A 24,427-nucleotide genomic window follows, 5' to 3' on the forward strand; every position below is an offset into this window, starting at 1 on the left:
GCCAGAAGGGGCAAAGAAAGGAAACCTGGAATAACTACTACATGTAGTTCACTTTGGGTATCTCAGGGCCCAAGCTAAGTTTTCCTGAGTGGGGAACTATTGTTCTGTCTTATATTTTATTGGGCTCAGAGTTCCGAGAGTAATCTCTGTTGATGAGAGATGTCTGCTCTTACCTTGATGTAATTCAAAACTATACTCCACAAGTTTCTGGGGAGCTGCTAATAATACAAACCCCACCAGGAATGACAGCCGCATATTTACAATGAACAAAAATGTTTTATTGGAACATATACACACAGGGAAGAAAAGAGGTATCTGCATCATCAAATATGGAATGTTTAAGAAATAGGTAAAATAAATAAAGACTCCAAGGTTTGTGAGCTCCAGTGGCCCCTCCCTTACACTCCCTGGGGCTCCTCCCCAACCCAGAGCAGCCAATACTCTGGAATACAAAGAGTCGCAACAGTGCTCTCTGCAAACAGGTATGCGTTCAAATGGTTTATTCCCCACTCTCATCACTTATTTCTGTAATAATATCTATTAAGCTTTGAAGTCCAAAAATGTAGCCTGTGTCCTGGCCTTCATGCACAATGCTGTCCTCTCCGTAGTGCCTACAGGTAGTATGGGCAAAGTCTATCATGCGGATGTCCACCGTGCCAATGGCTGGTTTGTAGGCGTAGGCTCCAGCCGATTCATCGGACGACTCCTCAGACAGATCCTCCAGGTCCTCCGGGTCCGAGTCCACAGCCACCTCTGGCAGCTCCTTGCCATCATAGATGATAAGCAGGGAGCTGGAGTAGAATCGATAGGACTCCTGGGTTTCTAACACAGATTTCAGCTCTGTCAGTTTCTTTATGATAGGCTCAAAGAGTTCTCGGCGTAGGTACCTGCCATTATGGAAAAACTGGTAGAGGGCTTCCTTGAATCCCTGAACAGAGAGCTTCCTCCCGTGGTACTTGTTCATGAACATGAGCTGGCCGCTCCCTGTCTGGTAGACCTACAAAGAAGAAAAAAGGTCAAGCCCTGCCCAGGTGAAAACGAGGTCCTGGGCAAGAGCAGGAGAGGGGGCTGTCCAAAGCACAGCACTCCCCTGTACCAGGAGCCATGGGCCTAGTCTTCCTTGGGCAAAATGGCCAGAGGACCGGAAAATGCAGCAAGGCAGTAAGGGGAATGATGACAGAGGGTCTATCTACCTGTCATCCACAGGAAAGACTCTAGGCAAAGGCAAAGGAACCACTACCGCCAACTCTTTGAGAACAGGATTCTCTTCTTTTCCTTGTCACTACCAGATAAGACAATGCAGTTTTGCTTACTGGCAAGCCAATGCCACAAACATTAAACAAGTACTATGTGCAAAGCATTTCATGAGGTACCACGTGAAATGTGACGTTTAGATAAAATACTGAGTCCTTTCCTCACAGAACTCCCAGTTTTCTAGGGGTTGACACTAACACAAAGACAATTACAAGCACAGTGCATGAGAAATACAGTAGAAAGGTCGAGATTTCTATGTTGAGTCCTGAGGTGGAAATGTCATCAGTAATTGAGAAGGATCAAGAAAATCTTCCTTGAGATAGCATGAAAATGGGAAAGGAAAACATAAAACAGTGGAAGATGGAAGGGAAAATATTCCAGGCAAAAAGACCATATTAACAAAGACAAGGAGAAAAGTTAAGGACAAGACAAGGGACAGAGAATAGTGTAGCTTGACTAGAATTCTCAAAAATGTAGATCTAAGGAATTTAGTTAGGCAAGGCTGTAAACAAGGAAATTTCAGATTGTGGATGATCTTAAATGCTAAGCACAAAAATCTAAACCCCTACCTTAGGAAACATGTAGGTCTCTAATTCTCAAAGTGAAAGAACCAGCCATTTTTTCCTTTACAGGTTCAACTAAGCTAAGTAACCACTCATACTCATACAGGAAGAACCAGGACAGGAAGAGCTATCTGTCACTCCTGAGACCCTATCCAGCTCTCTTTGTATTTCCCTCTCACCATATTGTCACTTCTCAGTTAAACATCCATGTCTCATCTCTATCTCCTTCCTACTATGGATTCTATCAGAACAAGGGCTATATTTTATTTATGAATCTCCAGTAATGCTGAGCTTAAAAGCCTGCATGGGTATACTCTACAAATATTTCTTTACTACATTACTGGTAAGGAATGAAACAGCATGAAACAGAAGAGAGGATACTGGTTATGGAAACAAGGTCCAGGTTTGAGTCCTGTTTCTTTCTAGTTATCTGACTGGGAACAAGTCTGTTTTATTACATATAAAATGATCATAACAATTGCAACTCTCTTCCCAAAGCTCTTGTGAGGAAGTGCTTTTTAATCCATCATAAACAAAAGAAATAATTCAAAAGTGTTTTAATGGCAGTGAAAAGAGGAATAGGAAGAAATGCCAATTTCTCCCAAGTAACGTCCAGCAAGCAGAGAACATGGAAACAAAGGACAAAGCCATTATCTTTATGAAGTAACATGGTACAGAAATCTCTCATAAGAAAATCTTGGTTTGAATCCTGACTTTCTGCCACTTACTATCTATGTAACCTTGGGCAAATTACTTCATCTCTCTGAGCCTCAGAGCTCTCTCTCGTATAAAATACAAGAAGGGAGAAAGAGTCACTCAAATCATTTTCAGATATAAAATTTTGCGAATGTGTACTCTGAGCTCTCATTACAGAGCCTATTAACCTATATTTAGAATGCCCTCTCTCTGTAGTACCTTCCTACTAATTCCAATGCTGCCTCCTCCAGTCAAGCTCACCCCTTAAGAGCCCACATGATACTGTATTCTTCTTGAATGAACTGATTATCTATTACAGCTTTGAGTTAAGTCTATAGAATTAAAACATCTCTAAACTCTAATAGAATCTAACAGATTTCTGCGCACACGAGGAGCCAGCTTAATAACACATAATTGCTTAATTGAGCACTGCAGTTCCAAGTCCTTTAGCTCTCTGTTAAAATTCTCACTGAAATCATGTATAAGTCTGCTAACTGCACTTGCAGGCACACCTATCTCTCCTTTTATTATCAATTTATTTTCTGTCTCTGAGAAATGCACAAAGAACCAAGTAGGAAAACCACTCTTTAGCAGATAAAAGATTCTGGCCAATGGGGGTAGGGAGAAGAGGATAGCTGCTCAATTCTTCAAAGCAGGTCATTCCTGGTCCCTGTTAAGGGAGAGCTTTTCAGCTCTGTTCTCATATCAGTTTGTCATTAGTGTGGAAAACAGTTGAAGGGGCTTTACTTTACCCGGAGGGAAACTAGATATGGGATACAAAAAATATCAAGCATGAAAACTCACATAGGCCTCTTTCTCAGTGGCGTAGAAAGAACTTGAAAAGTTATGAGACACTAGAGTACAAATCCTAGTTCTGGCATTTATTATTATACTATTATGTGATACTGGGAAATTACATTATTCCTTTAAGTCTCCAATTTGCTTATTTATAAAATGGGAACATAATTGTATTATATCTATCTCCAAGTGTTATTGTTAGCAAAGTGCTTTGTACACCTTAAGATGTTATTACAGAAATAGAAATTAATTATTGTTGTTAGTATTATGGCTTCCAGACAATGGAATGTCATAATATAACTTAAGTGTTTTTGCTGATCTTATACAAAACCAAAATGTAATCATGTCATTGGTAGAAGAAGCAAGGACAGGAACAAAAAGCTAGGAAGGGCACTGTCCAGGGTAATGGCCATAGGCTCACAGGATTTAAAATGAAGCTCTAAGAAATTACTATAGCCTATCTAGCCTCCTCATTTTACAAATGGGAATCTGAGGACCAGATAAATAAAATGATTTGCTCAAAGTCCCAAGTACTACACAGTCAAGCTGAGAATCAGATCTAAGCTGTCTGACTTCAAATACAATGATCTTTATCACCCTGATGCTTCTGCTTTTTCTTGGAGGCAAAGATGCTCATCAGAGCACCGGGAAGCTCACCTGCATCCCACATACACGGACTCCAATGACTGCAGACGTGCTCTGCTGGCATTTCCGGATTTGGTTAGCTTTCTTCTCCTCAGATGCATCATCCCCGTGTTGCCGGGTTCCCATCTTCAGGTCCAGTACACAGGGTACTTGGTAGCGAGAGGTTAAATTTTCCAGTAAGATAAATTCTGAATAGTTAAGGAAAAATCTCAAAATGTTGACTTGATTATGAAATGAACATTGGACTCCAGCAAATTTCCTGGGGGGAAAGGCTGTAGGGACTACACAAATTGTATAAAATGAAAGAATAGAAATAGATCTTATCCCTAATGCTAAATTGCTGTTCTAACAGGCAATTTCTCAGTAGGGCTGACACTTTCAATTAGGTCTCTCTATATCTTCCAAACTTGTTCTTAAGACTATCAAGAATGGCCCAGAAAGAGCATATTTAACATTATCTCACCAACTTTGGGGTAGATAGATAGTTTTCAAAACCTTCATTTTTGTAAAACTTAGCAGCATATTTAACATTATCTCACCAACTTTGGGGTAGATAGATAGTTTTCAAAACCTTCATTTTTGTAAAACTTAGTGTTCCAAATTTTTCTCCTTTCTTCCCTTACCTGCCCCCTCCAAGACAGCAAGCAATCTGATATAGGTTAAATATGTCCAATTCTTTTAGAAGATCTGTAACCTTATATTAAACTGTATGAGGATAGAACATGTCAATTCAATTCAATTCGATAATTCTAGGGATAAAAAAGTCACACTCTCAAAAGGGATTATATTTTGCTTCAATACCAAGAAAAGCATTTTTTACCTAGTAAGGTATTTAAAGATAAAACAGTTAGTATAGTGATAGAGCATCAGTCTTGGAGTCAAGGAGAACTGGGCTCAAGCATTTACAATGACATACACTGTCTATGTGACACTGCGCTAGTTACCTAACTGATCAGTGAGCCGCAGATGGCTTTTCTAATGACCTAATCTGCAGAACTGTTAGATGGCCAATCTTCACTGGGAGTTCTCTACACCAATAAAGATCTGGTAAAAATAAAATCAGAAAAAATTTAATTCAACCAGCATTTATTGTGTCCAAGATCCTGGGAAGACAGTCCCTTAATTTCAAGGAACTATTATATCTTATTGGTACAATGGATCATGTATAGAGATAAGTGAATACAAAATACAAAAAGTTTTCTTCCAGAAACAGCACAAACAAATGGGAAAGGCAATACATTGTCCTTCATGGACAATAGCAAAAAATCCAATCTGGTTAAAACAAAGAGTATGTGGGGGCAAGTAAAATGAAATCTACAAAGACAGGCTGGAGGCTGATTGTGAAGAACTCTGAATGACAAAGAGAGGAGCTTGTATTTTATCCTTGAGGCAACAAAAAGCCACTGAAGCTTTAGTATTATGAGTGAGTCATCCAGCTGCAAAATGACCAGAAGCCAAAAGATCTAGTTTTCCAAAATGGCAGAGTGAAACCAGGAAGCTGCTTGAGCTCTCCCAATATTCCTTGAAAACCACATGAAACCAAGTTTCTGAACAGAGTTTGACGGAATGAAATCAGTCTGCCACTCAATTTAGACTGGAAAAATTTCAAGAAAGGTCAGTTTCACTGGGTTGAAAAGGGTATTCAGCCCAACTTAGACAAACTCTGGGACAACTGGTAAGAGAGTTTTAATCACAGCAAATCAGCAATTATAAAGCCCTCAGTACTGGCTCAGTAGAGAAGCAGATCAGTGGGGCAGCCTGTAGTCCCAGCTCAGAAAGCAAACTCTGGGAAACCATGCTGTTTCCTGAAAACAGGCAAAGCTATTCCCTACAAACACAAGGGGTCCCTATGCTCAAAGCTAAGGCTCAGAGCTGCAGAGGAAACTTGGGACAATGCCCCGTTTACCCCAGAAGCAGAGCTTAATCATAAAAGTAAAAAAAAAATTAAAAAGAGGAAATAACAAAAGAAAAGGAAAGAAAATGAGCAAGAAACAAAAAAGAACTTTGACAGGAGAAGGCTACTATGGTGACAGGGAAGACAGAGGACAACAAAATGTTCACAGAGGAAATGTCAAAGAGTGATATGAATTGGTCTCAAGCTCAAAGAGGCTTCTTGGAAATGCTTATAAAAGACTTTAAAAGGCAAATAAGAGAGGTAAAAGAAAAAATGAGAAAAGAAACAATAAATAACAATAAAGAAACAAGAGAGTCAATAGCTTGGAAAAGGAAGGCAATTCCTTAAAAAAAATAAAATTGGTCAATTGCCCAAAAAAAAAAAAAAAATCCACTAAAGAAAACACCACCTTTAAAAGTAGAATTAACCAAGTGGAAAGAGATACAAAAGCTAACTGAAGAAAATCACACATTAAAAACAAGAACAGGACAGACAGAAGTTAATGATTCTATGAGACATGAACAATTAAGTCAGACAAACTAAAAAACAACAAAAAAAAAAATGGAAGAAAATGTGAAATACCTCATTTGAAAAACAGCAGACAGAAAATAGATTCAGAAGAGAGAATTTGAAAATTATTGGTCTACCTGATGGCCATGACCAAAAAATAAAAACCTATATAGCATTCTTCCAGAGATTATTAAGGAAAACTAATATGATATTCTAGAAACAAAGGGGGAATTACTCATTAAAAGAATCCATCAATAACTTTCAGAAAGAGATCCCACAAGAAAAACCCCAAGAAACATTGTTGCAAATCTCCAAACTATAAAATAAAGGAAAAAATACTGCAAGCTGCCCGACAAAAACAATTCAAATATCAAGTTGCAAGCCAGAATTATCCAGGACTGGCACCTTCTACAATAAAGGATCAGAGGGTCTAGTCTGGAGTACCATATTTTGGAAGGCAAAGAACCTACCTGGGACTATAACCAAGAATTAACTACCCAGAGAGACTGAGCATTATCTTTCAGGTGGAGTAGTGTATCTTCAATGAAATAAAAGACTTTCAATCATTTCTACTGAAAAAAAACCAGAACTAAACAGAAAATGTAATCTACAAACACAAATCAGTAAACAGGGGGAAAATACTATTATTTAAAGATTAAATTGTTTACATCCCTAGATGGGAAAATTTTAGAACCGTTATCTATCACTGGGGCACAAAGGGGAGCATCACATGGACTGCGGGTGTGGCTGTGGCTGTAAATGGACTCTAATGTAGTGACATCAAAAGGGATGGAAAAAGGTTTGTACTGGAAGAAGAAGAAAAGGGATGGATCATGGGACAAATTAGATCACATCAAAAAAGAGGCATAAAAACCTTTTACAATTAAGAGAATAAAGGAGGGGGATGAGCATTATCTGAAGCTTGATCTCATCAGTTTTGGCTCTAACATGGAATAACAATCATTCAGTTGAGTATAGAAATTTGTCGAACCCTATAAATCTATAAAGAAGAAAAAAGAGGAAAGAAAAGGGAAGGGCTGGAAAGAAGGGAAGGCAGAAACACTATAGAAAAAAAGATAAGAAAAGCAGGGAGGGTCATAGAAGATAATAAGGACATGATGATTTACTGATTCACATAATTCACTTCACATAAAATGGGGAAAAAATATCCAATAGAGAGAATAAATAACTGTTGTAAATGAGACAACATATTCATAGCAATAATGGAATGCTCATTTTATGGGCATTCAAATCGAGATATAATCTTTTTTCAAATCAAAGGCTTATATCACTGACTTTTTCCCTCAAAAAAGCACAATGCCTAAATGAAAAAAGTTCCTTCTCAGTGGGGTGGAAAGAGCACTGAACTTGAAGTTATAAAACACTAAAGTACAAATCATAGTTCTGCCACTTACTATCATGTGATATTGGGAAATTACATTATCTCTGAGTCTCAATTCACTTATTTATAAAATGGGAAAATAACTGTACTACCTCTACCATCAAGTGTTAATGCGAAGAAAGTGCTTTATATACTTTAAGGTGTTACAGAAATAGAAATTAATTACTGCTGTTAGTATTATGGCTTCCAGGCAATGGAATGTCATAATAAAACTTAAGTCTTTCTTGACCTCATCCAAAGCCCAATCATTTCACTGGTAGAAGAGGAGGACAGGACAGAATAGAACAAAAAAACAGAAAGGACACTGTATAGCCAGACTCATAGGATTTAAGATGGAGCTTTAAGAGAACCAGAATACCAGGTAGATAAATGGTCTGGTCTGCTGGAAATAAAATGAGAATCTAAAATTCAATTATGAAGTTTTCAACATCAATAGATTTGGAGTCAAAAGATTAGATCTCAAGTCCTGGTTATGCTACTCATATCTGTATGATTCTTGCAAGTCTCTTTTCTATGGGTCTCATTTCCCTTATATTTAAAGTAAAAAGAGCAAGAGGAAGACAGCCTGGTATAGTGCAGAAGAGCTAAAATGTGTCCCACAACACTTCCAAGAACAGCCTAAACCAAATTAAAATGTAATTGGGAGGGGCAGCTAGGTGGCGCAGTGGATAGAGCACCAGCCTTGAATTCAGGAGGACCTGAGTTCAAATCTGGTCTCAGACACTTGACACTTCCTAGCTGTGTGACCCTGGGCAAGTCACTTAACCCCAGCCTCCCCCCCCCAAAAAAAAAAAAAAAAAGTAATTGGGAAATAGTTAACAAAATAAACAAAAATACAATAAAACAAAGATAATGATACTAAGAGGTTTTTGAATCAACACCAACCACAAGGATCCTGATATATAGTTTAGTGGTCCCATTTTCTATGAATTTGACACTACTATTACACATAGATTCTACACTGGGGAGGGATCAGGACAATAAGGTCTAAACTTCCTAACTATATAACCATTAACAAGTCACCTAATTCCCTTCAGTCTATTTCTTCATTCTGCAAAATGAGGACAATATTTGGTGTACATGCCTCATAGAGATGTTGTAAAGTTCAAAAGAGATAATGGGAAGTATAGAATGTTAAAAAACAAATCAAAAAAACCACCTAACAAACTAAACTCTGTAGTATTATATAAGGTTAGGGATTCTTAACCTCTTGTGTGTCACAGACCCTAAGAATGTTTTAATTATATAATTAAAAATAATTATGTTTTTAAATGTATAAAGTCATAGGATTACAAAGGAAACTAATTACATTAAAATAAAATAATCAAAATATTAAAAAAAACCCACAACCAAAAACCCTAGGTTAAGGATCTCTATGCTGCAAACATATTTATAGTAGCTTTTTTGGTGATGTTAAAAGAATCAGAAACCCAAAGGGGTATCCATTCAAGTGGAAAGTTGTGGTAAATAAAAGTAACAGAATACTACTGTGCTCTAAGAAATGACAAAGGGAACGCTGTCGGAGAGAAACCTGAGAAGACTTATATGAGTAGATGTGAACTGAAGTGATCAGAACCAGGAAAAGAATTTATACTATAACAATTTGTTTACTAAAACAATGTTAACTCTGAAAGACTTGGCGAATTTGAACAACACAATGACCAATTATTTGACGATAGATGATGCTATCCTACCTTCCAGACAGAAATTTTGGGCTGAGAATGAAGACTAAAGTTTGTTTTGTTTTGACGTGGTCAATTTCAGGATGTTTTATTAGACTATACATATTTGTAATGCATTTTGTTTTTCTTGCTTTCTCCATGGGAGAGGGAGACAAGAAAGAGAATTAGAAAATGAAAATAAAAATAAATTTTAAAAAAGAATCCCTGTAACTAGATCTCTAGATGACCTTCATCTCAAAATCCTATAATATCTGTAAAGTTTATGATCTCATAGGAGTAAGGGCAACAGTAAAACACATTAAGCACTTTGAAAACCTTAAATCATAGAAATGCAAGCTACTCTTGTTACTATTAGGTTCCTACCTCATGTAGCCACTAGTTCTTGTTTTAAAAACTTTGGAAATTGCAGGGTTTTTTTCTTCTTGTTTTTTTTTAAGTCATTTTTTTTTTAGGTACAGAGTGGCTGAAAGTCTGAATTCAAACTAACCAATGCTCTTCCATTAGTATGTGGCATAAGTTATCATTACTTGGGTAAAAAACTTATCAGTGGACAACTATAATAAATCTCATGTTTATGTATGAGCCATTCCAAGGATTCTAAGACTGACTACCTTTTGAACAAGATATGAATAGAGAACAGCTATATAGCTCTGCTATCTCTGGCAAAGGATACTGTGCTGGTTCCGATGTTTGGCATTTTCTTTCATGCGCTGTAGCTGCTGCTGGTGACATTTCATACTCCACGGATTATGGTGTTTCATCTGTGAGCTCACATTCCCCTTTTTCTCTAAACTGTAGTATAAGACTTCTGAGCTTTTTAACCATTCAAATTCTTCTTCTAACTTATGACTAGAAAACAGACAATTAAAGCACTAAAGTATTCCATCAAAGAAAGAATGTGGAATTAAAAGAAAAATACATCATTTTTAAGGCAAAAAACAAAAAACACTAAAGCAAAGGAACAGCTTCTGGTCTGATATAGTGATGGTGATCATCTAACCACTGAGGTACTTTCCATTTTTAAAGTGATTGTCTAAATAGTCTCATTGTCCATATTTCATAATAATTCTACCAGCAGACATGTTACAATGTTTTACTGCTTAGCAAATCCATGATGAAAATTCTCTATGAATTAAATTCCCTACATTAAATGTTTCTCAATAAGGAAGAACATATATCATAGGTTACCCAAGTAGAATTTTTCCTATGGCACTGCTTTAAATGAGAGTGTTCTGGGGCAAGAGATTAAACTAGAACTAGCATTTCAAGGTTCTCATTTTGGTTATTATAAATAGCCACTTTCCTTTTACAACTGCTATCTACCAAAATACTGTTTCATTAAAAAATACTTGATTCTATGTTTCCATCACTTGTAGATAAACAGCAGCGACATAATTTGGCTTTCCTTATTTCAGAAACTAAATCAGATTCCTTAAGTATCCTAAATTGTAACCTATAATGATAAATATAAAACTTCAAAAAGAACCAACTTCGTTCTGTTGAATACAAGGTCCTTTTTATACCAACCTTTTAATTTTTTCCTCTTTTCTGTGCTGTCGGACCCACTCCTTGGTGATCTTCTCCGTTTCTAGTAAATGAGTCTTTTTGTTAGCCCACCTTAAGAGCTTATTTTTGGGTTCGCAGTCTGAATTATCTATACTGTCTAAATTACCATGGTCCCCTTTTAATGGATATGCTATTAAACATAAGTTTCCATCTTCATCCTCTTCAAAGCTTACTGATACAACACCTATAGGGAGGAGGAGGAGGAGAAGAAAATAATTTAACATAAGAGGAAAAAACACAGTTTATACAACATGAGTTTAACGTGTTTTTTTTTTTTTCTTACCCTGTTCCTTAGTTTCTATGTTGCCAGAGGCCCAAAACTCATCTGCCAACCTAACAAATATCAAAACATCTTGACAAAATGACACCTCACAGAGAAGACAATTTATCATGGACCAAACATTGGATCAGTCTTTTCTTGCTGATGCACTGAACAATATAAGGACCAAATAATTACAGGAGACATTTTTACATTATTGAAAATGTTTATTAATTTAAAGAAGAAAAAAGTGACTGGTCTAACCCCTTGGCAAGATGTGAAAACATTTTTTTATTATTTTATTTATATCCTGTTATGGAAAAAATAAGTATCCTATTGAGAAACACCAAAAACTTTTTAAGTTTTGCATTACAGCAAAGCCCAGAGCATCCACCAGGACACATATTTGACTGAGAAATAAAGAGCTTTGGAGAGAAGCAAAGACTTACAAGAGCAAAACAAAGGGGAGGGTAATTGGAAACAAAATTACACAGTACAACATATCCTCCTCTGCAAAGGCTGCCCTGAGCATCTTTGGGCACCCTATGTCTACGGCGAACTGAACAAGTCTTTTTTTGTCCAGCAATGACTTATTTTATTGAGGTTGAAGTCCCATGAAATAAAGAACAAAATGCAATACACAGCAAATTGTATTGGGATACACAGAAACATGGTGAAAGCATTTTTTTTCCTCCTCTGAGTCTCTAGAGCACTGCAAGGGGAGGGAATATAAGTCTTTGAGCAAAGTGCTGACAAGGCTGCCCCCAGTGCCCGATGAGAAAGTTTCAGCAGTTACCGAAGAGTGAGCGTCGTTACAACTGGCTGAATGCTTTTTCTCACAGTCCTCTCTCTTTGCCCCCCATCAATGACTCAATCTGCTCAGTCCTTGCCGTGTGCTCTCTCAATTGGCCGGAGGGGAAAGAGTTCTCAGGGAGAGACTTCTGAGGTGGGCAGGCGACTCGGGGACCTGGGTTAGGGATTAGCTGGGGTGGGGAGTTCAGAATCCTGGCCTGACAGTCTTGCTGCCACATAAGAAAGAACTACAGAGGGAAAGGGCCGGGCAGGGAAGAGCCAGCTAACATAGGCCTTTGGCTTTGTCCTGGAAAAAAACAACACAAAAGGAAGGACCAAGTGAAGTTCCCTAATCCTTCCCCTTCACTGAAAAAGAACCATCATTTAACACATTGTAGTACAGATGTCTAGTACATTTTTGCTTTTAAGAGCAACATTTTCAACATCTCCAGAAGACTTTGAAGTGTTCCACTGTCTTTCATACAAAAGAGAACACAAATTTTGACAGTCTTAGCACACTCTTCTTGCTTTTACAAATGATGCTTTCTAAAAGGTCACACAATACTGGTGACTATTAAAGTCTCCAAAGTAATGCTTTATAAAAATGAAGAAGCAACTCAATGCATCTGATTCACTGGAGTGCCTCTGGATAGCAGCTTCTGGAATATTTGGGAAATGCAGCAGGCTGTAGCTATCTAGCTCCCACCTTGCAGAATGGGAATTTCCACTTCCACATTCTTCTGACTCAGCCTTAGCCCAAATTCTAATGATCCTTATCTACCTAACATGCTTGAATTTGCATCTCAAGGGCAAATATTGGCTGCTAATAATTAAGGAAAAAAAACTTTCAAAATCTTCCCCATTATTCCCAACACTATGATAAAATACTTAAGATACAGTTAAGAAGAATCCCAAAATATAAAACTGAAGTCCAGCTTCTAACATCACCCCACAGAAAAATCAACCCTCCCCCAACCCTCCATAACAAAACAATTGAGCAATCTTACCCAATACTTGGAAAAGGGAGTAGGGAGAGGGAAAAGTAGAGAGAACAAACTCTGAGAGTCAAATAAAAGCAGTCTATGACTGGGAACATTTCCCAGCAAATACTTACCTGGCCCCGCCTAAGGAAGATATGACTACCCCACAGAACTGCTCAGCTCTAATGCTGTTAGCAAGCCATGTTCACCCTTGCATCACCACAGCCCGGCTCTAGCAACAGCAAAATATGGGAAGAGAAACCCCCTAAAACCTCCTCCAGGCTGAGGAGGCTTTAAGGAGGATAAGACAACAGCAGAATAAGGCACAAAATGGAAAGCCAACACCCTTTGAGAGACAGATTCTTACCTTTATACTGGGGAGTAAATTTACGCATTTCTGTCGGGAGGGTTTCATAGAACTGGTGTTCCCTCTGGATGAGGGGCTTACAGATGGTTGATTCATTAAACCGGAGGACACAGGAGTGACCTCCCACCTGGTGAACAAAAGGTTCCAGCAGAACTCCCTTGGCATAGTGCTCCACTTCCATAGCTCCGAATGCTGGGCTCATCCTTGTAGCACATTAGACAGAACAATGCGGCAGTGTGAAGAAAGGCAGCTCAAAAGCAGACGGATCCCCAATTCTGTGCTTCCAAAGCTACTGATTGCAGTCAAGAAGTTCTGTTAGAAACAAACACAATGAAATCCAGGGCTATGAGTAAATTGCCAGATAAGAATCCTAAGCAAAGTTCAAGCCAGGGAAGAAGTCGGCTCCACCCTTCTCTCTGGGAAGCAGAAACTGAAATGGTTCTTAGAGGCTCCAGCAGGAAGACAAACAAGAATGAGCTCATGCAAGAGAAGACAAACAATGCCAAAGGCTCCTCCCACCAGAGAAGCAGCCAACTGGATGCTGGGGAGCCAGCTCTGTGGCAGCGAGCTGCTGGGCTGGCTGTACCACTTCAGAGGCAGAGGAGACAACAAGACAAGGGCTAGGAGAAAGAACACAGAAAAACAGAACCTGCTACTCCCAGTTTATTTTGGCTACCGCATCTCCTGGGAGCCTCACCCTTCCCTGAACTCTGAGAAGCACTTCAGGATCCACCCCATACGCCTTCGAAGTCCCAATGGAGTATCATCTTGATCCAAATACAGCTTGTACTTTTATCCCCAAATCATACTTATACATAATTGAAAGGATTAATAAGATCATAAGATTTATTAATAATAGTTTTATTTTCAAAATACATACAAAGAGTGTTTCCAACATGCACCCTTGCAAAACCTTATATTCCAAAATTTTCTCCCTCCCCTCCCTTCCCCCCTCCCCCAGACAGCAAGTACTCCAATATAGGTTAAACACGTGCAAGTCTTCTAAACATATGTCCACAATTATCATGCTGCACAAGAAAAATCAGATCAAAAAGGAGAAAAAAAAGAAAAAAACAAACAAGCAAGCAACAAAAAAGGTAAAAATACTATGTTGTGACCCATACTCAGTCCTCATACTCCTCTCTCTGGGTGCAAATGGCTCTATCACAAGTCTATTGGAATTGGCCTGAATCACTTCATTGTTGAAGAGCCAAATCCATCACAGTTGAAGATCATTAAAATTTAAAGCTGGAACAGACATTGTAGGGACCAAATCTACAACTGAGCAAAAGTCCGTTTAAGCTCAACCTACCATTTTACAGATGGAAACTGAAGCCCTGGAAAATAACTTGGTCAATCAAGGTTGCACAAGCTAGAAAGTAACAGAGCCATTAATCTGTTTCAGGTTTTCTAACCCGAAATCTAATATTCAAAGAGAAAAACAAAGAATGACAATGAGTTAAAATATCTTTAACCCAAATTGAAAGAAATATTGTTTTAATTTTGTGCTGCTATTTTCAGTGCATGTGATTTGAGTATATGCTATATTGATATTCAAGAAAAATAAAGTATATATCTTATCTTGTACTTCTCTTTATTAAATTTCTTGAGGTACTAGTCATTTTTCCAACTACCCCGTAAACTCTAAGAAGGCAGTCTTGTTATATGTTGGACTTATAATAAGGACACTACAAATACTTATTGGCTGATTATCAAGGTATTTTCATAGAGAAAAAGAACCTGAAATTTTAATAGTAAAGGGATTTACATAGCCAAACAAAAGAATGGGAAGTCAATTTGGAGAAAAAAGATGAGGGTTTAGAATCCATATACTCTTAAGTGGTCAAAGGCTTGTTGTTCCACCCCACCCCCCATGTTTTCCTTCAAAGTCAAATTATAAATTTAAAACTTAAATTCTGCTTTAATCCATACCATTATCTAAAGAGAGTTCTGAAAAAATGAAGGTGCCAATTTTCCTCAGTTTTCAATGAATACTGGTTTAAAAGCCATTTCAACACAAACGTAACTATAACTATTGCATATGGTGAAGGCCACCTAAGATATAATAAAGCTGTTTAACATTTTCAATTTACCCCAAAAGATTTGGAAGTGAATAAAGGTCATTCTAAATTCCTATCCGAAAAGACCCAACAGTTCTGTTTAGCCCTCCATATTTTCTTTGTGTTACTTTAGCTATCTACAACACAGAGGACCAAAACCAAAACAAAAATAGCTTTACTGGTGATGAAATTCGATCATTTCAATCATTAACTTCTGTATCTAAACATAATTTGGACCCTGTTCTATTTGAAAGATTACCTGCAAAATAAGGAGCTTGATTTAAAAAGAGACAAAGTGTTCTAGGTCACTGGACTATTTTTAATCAGTCTATCCTGATGGATAAAAGCTTTAGCATAGCATTAAAATCTGACAGGGTCTGGCGCAGTTAAAGCGCTGATCTGCAACAATGGTAAGTGCACTATAAATGAGCACAGAACGCTTTGTCCCTAAGAGCGGTAAGCCATTTACTGTTTAATACATATATTATCCAATTTCATCCCCATACCTGCTTTTGTGCTTGTATAACTCTAATCTGAATACTTTTGAGTCACCTTCATTTTTGGAACAAGCTGAAAATCTCACAAGTGTCCCACCATTCAGGCAAGAGAGCTTTTCTGCAGTGATATGATGCAAACATCTAGGGTTGTTACAAGAGTCATACACAATTCTTACTCAGCCCTAAGGGTGAATCCGTAGGATTGTCCCCATTATGTAAGTAAAGATAAGGGAGAAAAAGGAGGCTAAGAATACTTCCCCAGAGGAAAGATAATCTCTTTCTTACAAGGTACAGATATACCCACTGGCTATTCTACCTGGAAAATATGAGAAGCAGTCACAGTGTGTGGAAAGAAAAACAAACTGGAACTCTGGAGATTAGGTTCTAGGCCCAGCTCTGCTAATAACTTGCAATCTATTAAATGAAGATGGATTGGGATAAATAACAAATAAGGTTCTTTTATCTCTAAAATTGGTATAACCTACATTAAAATCCATTGAACTTATTAACAAATGATAGTTTTTCAACATGTGATTTCTACCTAAATATAGGTTCAAGACCTAGTAGAGCTAATTAATGGCTTAACTGGTTGCATGTTTTTACTTAATAGGTTCACTAATCTATCTTCTACTCCCAGTTGACAAAAAAACACAAATCAGGAAACTACCCCAAAATGCCTGTGAATCTTCCTTTATCTCAAATTGCCAGGAAGGCTCTAGATTGCTATAATCTTAAAAGTTTCTGGGCATCAAACTGTTGTCACTGTGTTGTACCTTCAAGGCAAGAGAAACTAGAAATGCAGGACTATAGATAAATTCCCTTTCCCACAGGATATGTATTTTAATGTATTTTAGCTCTCTTACTCAAAAACATTCAGTTGATTCAGACACGAATAGATTTGAGTCCCTAAGAAGGAATTTGCAGCGCTAATGTAGCATGTTAACAATATGCAAACTGTCCAGAAGATGGCAGTACAACTCATTTTGCATTCCATCAAGGGATGCTCTACCAGTTCCATTCTGTTGTTTATCTAGATAGAGTTACATGAACCTACTAGTAAAGACTTTTCCACAGAAAGATATTGGTTCTCAAAACATTAGTCAGGAATCATTTTGATAATGACCTATGGTCATTATTTTTTCCTCCATCACTTCCTCTTCACCAAATGTAAAGCAATAAACCTTTGCATCTACACTCAAGAGTACTTCATTTCTGAGGTAGCCAGGTGATATATGGAAAGAGAGCTCAATATGGAGTAAAGAAGACCTGATTTTTGTATCCTGCTTCAGATATATGCTAGCTATGTGAGCTTCCAATCCACATTCCTTATCTGTAAAATGGATATAACAAAATTACCTTCACTGAGTTGTTGGGAGGATCAAACAAAAAACATAAAATACTCTGCAAATCTTAAAGCAGTATATATAAATGCTAGCTAACTATTACTGTTATTATTCCTAGGGAAATTCCCTTACTAGAAATGATGGTCTTCCAGCATGTCCAGATGTATAAAAAGGTACAGAGAAAAGGATTCCTTTGGTGGTAACTCTGCTCTCACTTAGGATCTTTGATCTCACACAAACTCTTCCCACATCCCCAATGTACTCATTAGCCACTGTGCATGAGTTGGCAGCTGGCTCTGCTCCAGGTACAACACAACACCCAGAAGTCTGTGGGGCATTTGTTACCTATGTAACAAGGTCACTGGAGTCAACTGAGTCTTAAGTTATAGGAAAAAATATGTCTAATTCTACTTAGAGCCAAGTCTGATAACAAAAGGAAGGAAAGAAACAAGTATTTATTAAGTGACTACTGTGTGCCAGGACCTTTGCCAAGTATTTTACAAATATCTCTTTTGATCTTCACAACCAACCTAAAAGTTAAGTACTATTACTACAATTTTAGAGGTGAAACTAAAATAGACAGAGATTTGCCCAACCTTGTACTAAATTAAATACCTAAGCTAAATTTGGACAACTACTTCTGACTTCAATACCAGTACTTTATCCAATGTCTCACCCTAATTGTCTTTCAATCAGAAGCTGAAACATTATAATAGATTAACATTTTTTCTTAAACCTTCCAAAAAATTCAAATAGCCAATAATGAAAGAGGGCTAAAATACCCATATAGATTTATCACCATGGTCTATCCTACTAAGAGAGAAGAAATGCAAGTGGAAAGAAATGTGACAGCTGGTCTCTTGGAATTACATTTGAAAATTTTTCTATTAAGTATTATCTTGTATCACCACAATACTGCTCAATGGAAATAATTAAGTCTACTACTATGAAAACCGTTAAGTTTCAACTTATAGTTGAAAATTATTAGAATTATGACAATAACACCACTTACTTCCTACTGCCCCTATTTTTTCTCTACACTGTCTAGCACTGAACTTTGGGCCTAAAGTTACAAAGGAGGCTCACACTATCAATGAATTCCAAGGAATGAACAAAGGAAATTAGGTAGAGGGAAAAAAGAGGAAAGAAAAATAATTAGGTTACACAGAGTGAAGGGCAGCAGGTATGGGTAGAAGAAGGAGACTCTAGCAGAAAGGGATGAGAATATTAAACATGTACCTAACTAAATTCAAATATACTGTCCTGTTTTTCAAATTTTGATTGATCTCTTTCCATGAGCATTCCAGAGTACTGGACAAATTTCTTATTGTGCTGATGAATTTCTCTGATATCTTTCCCAATAAATGGCCTCATTTTGCAATGTTAGCTAGTCAACAAAGATTGTTGATTTCTGTCCTTCAAGAGCATTTATTCATTTATGGAATAAGATATCTAGAGAGAAATCAGGAAAATAAGCAACTTTTAGAAGATATATTTTCAAAACTTACTTTCCCTACAGCACTCCAGGAAGGATTCCCTACCCCACTAACAAGTCTTTTGACTTTTTTAGCCAGCCTAATTCCTGCTGTTATATCTCAATGTTCTTCACTTAGTAGAAATCACCTTTATTCTAATTAAACAAAACATTGGATATTTAAAAACGTTAGCTTCAACAAGCACTTTCATCTTAGATGTGAGTGTCCATGGTTAGCCATGGTGTAAAAACTACTTTTCCTCCACTGTAACTTTAGATCACCTATAACCAAAGGGTCGCATGGATACTTTTATGGTTTTGTCAGCTGGATATTTCTTTAGCTTAACACTATTGATAATTCCAAAAAGTGTTTTTTTTTTTTTTAAAGGATGATACCATAAGCAAATTAGGAAAGCAAGAAATAGTTTATATATCAGATCTTTGGAGAAGAGAGGAATTTATGAACAAAGATGAACTAGAGAACATTATGAAACACAGAATGGACAACACTGATTATATTCAATTAAAAAGGGTTTGCACAAACAAAACTAAAACAAGATTAAAAGAGAAGCACAAAGCTGAAAAAAAAAATTATAACCAGTGCTTCTGATAAAAGTCTCATTCTAAAATACATAAAGAACTGTGTCAAATTTATAAAAATAAAAGTCATTCTTCAACTGATAAATGGTCAAAGGATATGAAGAGACAATTTTCAAATGATCAAATTACAGCCATCTACAAGCAAAAGCTTCTTTTTTAACATCAATATTTGGTCAGTGATGCTATATGTCTGCAAATCATGAATGTTGCCACCTTAGGAGAATACAATTTTAAGTGACCCAGAATGTAATGAGAAAACAAATCAGTGAGCATAAAAATAGATTGCAGCAGGTTACTCAAGATGATTCACATAAAAGTATCCTATCCATTCTTCCCACCCTGAAACCCTGCCAAAATCTTTTATTCAAGGCCATATAAAAGTGAAAAAGTGAGCCAAACATGAAGCAAGAATAGGGGATAACAATGACAAATCTTAGTGTTACAGTGGCCTTTATAAAATAATAAAATAATCAGAAGGTTCTTAGATAATTGGGCACATCATTTATGGAAGAAAATCAGGACTCACGTAGAATGGATGAGAAGATGTGTAAGGAGTACCATCCACACCAAGAGAGAAGGCTTCCACGGTGATAAGATTACAGATACATCAAAGTTTAGAAAAGTCAGAAGATTCTTATGAGAAAAGTCTTAATTTATAGTAGTAGTACTGGAACACAATAACAAAGTACACAAAACTGCATCACTGGCTCCCAGTGAAATTTAAAAAAAAAAAAAAAAAAAAAAAAAAAAAAGTCAATGGAGAGCCAATTCTTGTACTTCTGATGGTCTCTAATCCTGTCTCCTACAAAATACTTCATACAAACTTTACTCCACCCAACAAAGAGATAGTCCTTTTTCCAAATCTACATTTCCATCACACAATTCCTCCTCCTATACACCCTGTGCTTATTCTTCAATATTCCAGGGATGTCACAAAAGAATATTGGCTAAGAAATTTCTTGTCTTTACACCTTTGCTCCCTTAATTTGCTATACCTGGAATAAACCCCCCATCTTTGCCTAGTTTCTATCCATTTTTAAAGATCTAGCTCAAATGCCACCTTCTCCAAAATTCCTTAGGAATATGCTCCTTATCTTGCATATATGCTTGTATGCATATAATGTGCATATGTACTAACTTTTCACTAGCAATGTAATTTACTGAAGATATATATATAAAATTGTCCTTTCAATCTCTCTCATTAAAATGTAAGCTTAATGTGACTAGGATTCATTTTTTGTACTTGTATCCCCCACAGTGCCTAGCATAGAGCTTAATACATAGCAAGTGCTAATACATACTTGTTGATTTAACTGATTGAAGCTATGGGTATAAGATTCTTAGATAAATTCAATAGCAGGTAAGTATCTAATGGTTATCTGATTATTAATATCAAGCAAGCCATAAAACAGAAAAATGGATGCTCATCAAATATGTTTGCCACTCTCATGGAAGATATGTCTACCACAGAGTCTCAAACAGAAAAGAGATTGCTTTAAAGGTAGTGAAGACTTTTATTCTTTTAATTTAATTTTTTTTTGGATGAACCAAAATCTATTTTCTCTTCTGCCTATCTTCTCTCAACTTGTGATGAAAAACATAACAAAATGTGTAGTTGAGCAAAACAAATTTCCACTGATCATATCAAAATATATATATACATATATTATTATTTAAGTATTAAAAAGATATCATGAAAGAAGCACATGACCAACTAGAAAAGGAACTGGGCCAATGTACTGCACTTCATACTATCCTAGCAACTCATATGTTAAGAGCTCTAATAGTGGGGGAGATTAGGGAAAGGGAAGAAAATGTAAGGCCTCAGTACATTTATGGATCCTCCAGGAAAGATTTCTGGAAGAACATGGATAAGGAGATTATGTACAGGTTGTTACTGGCTTCCCTGGATAGAGTATCCACATCAGTGAGATTACAGAACCACTAAAGGCTTACTAAAAGATTAGGATAAATGATTTTCAGGCTAATTTAAATTTCAAAGTACTGTACTGACAGTGAACCTAGAGTAGATGATAATATATATAGGAAAAAGCAATGATGACCCTTACTGTCACAAAAGCCTAATGCAGCCCTCAACCATGCCACTTACTTTAACCGCTCCAGGTCTCAATTTTCTCATCTGTAAAATGAAGGGACTTTATTAGATATTACCTAAGGTCTCTACCACCTCTAACATTCTAAGTCTAAGAAAAGAATCAATTTCCTTCATTTTACATTTTTATTCAATACAAACTCCTCAATTTTGCAACAGCAATTCTCTCTTAGTGGTTCTTTTTACGAATCAATACAGTGCATCCTTCATCCCCTGATAACAATAACAGAGAAATATTGTCTTTTCTTCAAACATTCAAGCAATAAACTGACAGCTTATATCAGACCAGTTTAATTTAACTAGAAGAAAATATTATGGAATCTTTTAAATGTGTGTGTATTGTCCTCTGGCAAGACATTATATAATCATAAAATGTATTCGTTAGAGAATGTCACTTAATTTGGAAGTTACTTTCCAATCTACATCTCTTGCATTTCAGATATTTAAAGATCCTAGCAAAGTTGATGAATGAATTGGATTAAAAAAAATTACTAGACAATAGTTTGCCAGGCATCTAAAATTAAACCAAGATAGTGCGTTAAAATTCTTCATAGTATCTTATGATAAACTATGTCACAGGGATTAGCTCAAAGACAGTTAATCAATGCTAGCCTTCAAAAGTTGTAGATTAGGAGAATCTGGTAAATCATTTACCTACTTTTGCACATGGTAAAATATTTAAAAGTTAAGTCACTAAATATGAGTCTCTCCCAAATAGTCCAATACATACCCATCCCAATTAATGGGGGAAAACATTAAAATCTCAGGATTTTAATTTGACATTTTCTAAGTACCCATTATGTACAAAGCACTGTATTTAGGTGCTGGGGCTACAAACATAAAATCTGTTCTTGAGGAGCTTATAGTTTACTAAGGAAATACAGCAAATAAATAAATGAGTAAGATACAAAGTAGAACAGAACAGGAATAAAGGAAAGATCTAGACAGAGTATCTAAGGAAAATCAGAGGAGAAAGTGGGAAGATAGGGAAAGGTTTTCTGTTAAAAGATGGCACATGAACTGCATCTTAAAGGAAAAGAATAATTTCAACCTGTAGAGATGAGGTTTGTATATTGTCTACTTATCTGTCAGGCACTGTGCCAAGTGCTTTACATTTGATACTCTGGGAACTGCTATTATTATCCTTATTTTACAATTGAGGAAACTAAGGCAAACAGTCTTCCTGACTCCAAACCCAATGCTCTATTCACCTAACCTAACTGCCTAACGGTGAGACCAAAGATTCTCAAAGAAAACAAAGTGTATTTAAGGGAATATGAAATTGAGTATGAGAAGAAAAGTTGGAGCCAAGTTGTAGAGAGACTAAAATGCTGAGCTGAGGATAAGCTCCTTTATTCTAGAATAATTCCCCCCCCCCCAGGCTGGGGTTAAGTGACTTGCCCAGGGTCACACAGCTAGGAAGTGTTAAGTGTCTGAAATCACATTTGAACTCGGGTCCTCCTGAATTCAAGGCTGGTGCTCTTAGCTGCCCCCCTTTTATTCTAGAATAAATAAGAAATCAGCTGAAGGAAAATTTCTGAGTAGAAGAGCAACATGGTTAAACATGTACATTAGAGAGATTATTTGGGCAGCTATCCAATAGATTGATAGGGACAGTAAAATACAAACAGGGAGATCAGTAAGGAAGCTACTAAAATAATCCAGGCAAGAAGTTTTTGAAGGCTTCAACTAATGTGTATTATTGATTAAAATGAAGACTGGAAGATGTTAACAGATACTATGGAAGCAACATCAGTAGGATTTGAAGAGTGATTAGATGTAAAAAGGGGGAGGGTAGGAAGTGAAAAGTCAAATAGGATAGGTCAGAATTTTACATATAAATGATTTTAGTGAATAATGGTGCAACAACGAAAAGGAAGCGGAAAGAACCCTAATAGACATTAGCAAAATAAAGAGACAATGGCAATAAAAAAATTTAAAGGAAAACAACAGCAAAAGATCTCTGTTTAGTGCACCAAATAATGATTCAGATGATGAAGTATGCTCCCATCTATTAGTACAAAGGGTATAAAATAGAGCTGTAGAATGAAATATACATTTGTGGGAAAGTCAATATTAACTTCTCTGATTTGAGTTACAAAGAACAACTTGGGGGGGAGAAGAGAGAGAAAATGGTCAATAGTGATAAAGATGCTAATAGAAAAATAAGAAAAACAGTGAAATATTTAAAAATACAAAGAAAAGAGCATAAAGAAGTTCAAAAGAGGGCAGATAAATAAAAAGGAGTTTTTTTTTTTACTGCCAAATTAAACTTAATATGCATTTTAAATCCCAAATTTTTATAGTATATACCATCTTTTTCTGTCCTTTGTATGTTAAATGTTTATGCTATATATCTGGTAAATAAAAACTATTTTAAAATGTTTATGCTAAGGTTTACTGGGTTAATAAGAAAAAAGAAAAAAAAAAACTCCAGAAAAGGGATGCTGGGAGATGGACATATTTAGGAAAGGGTGGTGATGAATTCAGTTTTTGTAATATCTACTAGAGTTCTTCAAAATGCTGACAAAATACAAAAATTACAGTTAGGCACTAACAGAGGCTAATTACACTGATATCCCGATTGATAAACTTCTCAATGAAGATTGGTGACTGCCCTCAAACCCATTCCTGTTTTTATTTTAATAAAACTAACTTTGCTACAATAATTAGTTGGAGAAAGAAGACTAGATCTCAGAAAGATCTCTCTCTCTCTCTCTCTCTCTCTCACACACACACACACACACACACACACACACACACACACACAATTCCTCTGCATCCCTGCATATAAATTATAACTGAAAAGTCATGAAAGTAATTAGGATCATTTAAGTAAAGAATTAAAAAAAAAAAAAGGCTGAAAACAGAGCTTTGGGAGATATACTTGGGAATGGGAAAGAAGGATAAAACAATAAAGGAGACAAAGAAA

General features: G+C 36.5%; 1 protein-coding gene across 9 annotated transcripts in view; it reads right to left on the bottom strand.

Moving 5' to 3' along the window:
* Positions 1–256: 256 nt before the first annotated feature.
* Positions 257–24,427, bottom strand: part of IP6K2 (inositol hexakisphosphate kinase 2) — a 47,393-nt gene continuing 23,222 nt past the window's right edge. For 7 of the 9 annotated variants that reach the window (XM_074283213.1, XM_074283211.1, XM_074283212.1 and 4 more), the window contains 5 exons: positions 13,409–13,720; positions 10,972–11,194; positions 10,118–10,293; positions 3,969–4,144; positions 257–997 (listed from right to left, as the gene is read on the bottom strand). In XM_074283213.1, the coding sequence (XP_074139314.1) occupies positions 500–997; positions 3,969–4,144; positions 10,118–10,293; positions 10,972–11,194; positions 13,409–13,610 (1,275 nt within the window). In that variant the 5' untranslated portion in view covers positions 13,611–13,720 and the 3' untranslated portion in view covers positions 257–499. Of the gene's footprint in view, positions 998–3,968; positions 4,145–10,117; positions 10,294–10,971; positions 11,195–13,408; positions 13,721–19,908; positions 19,962–21,488; positions 21,523–24,427 lie in introns of all 9 variants that reach the window. The other 2 variants (XM_074283218.1, XM_074283219.1) reach the window with 2 other exon arrangements.

This window comes from Sminthopsis crassicaudata, chromosome 1 (genome assembly GCF_048593235.1).
Source record: "Sminthopsis crassicaudata isolate SCR6 chromosome 1, ASM4859323v1, whole genome shotgun sequence".
NCBI classification, from domain to species: Eukaryota; Metazoa; Chordata; class Mammalia; order Dasyuromorphia; family Dasyuridae; genus Sminthopsis; species Sminthopsis crassicaudata.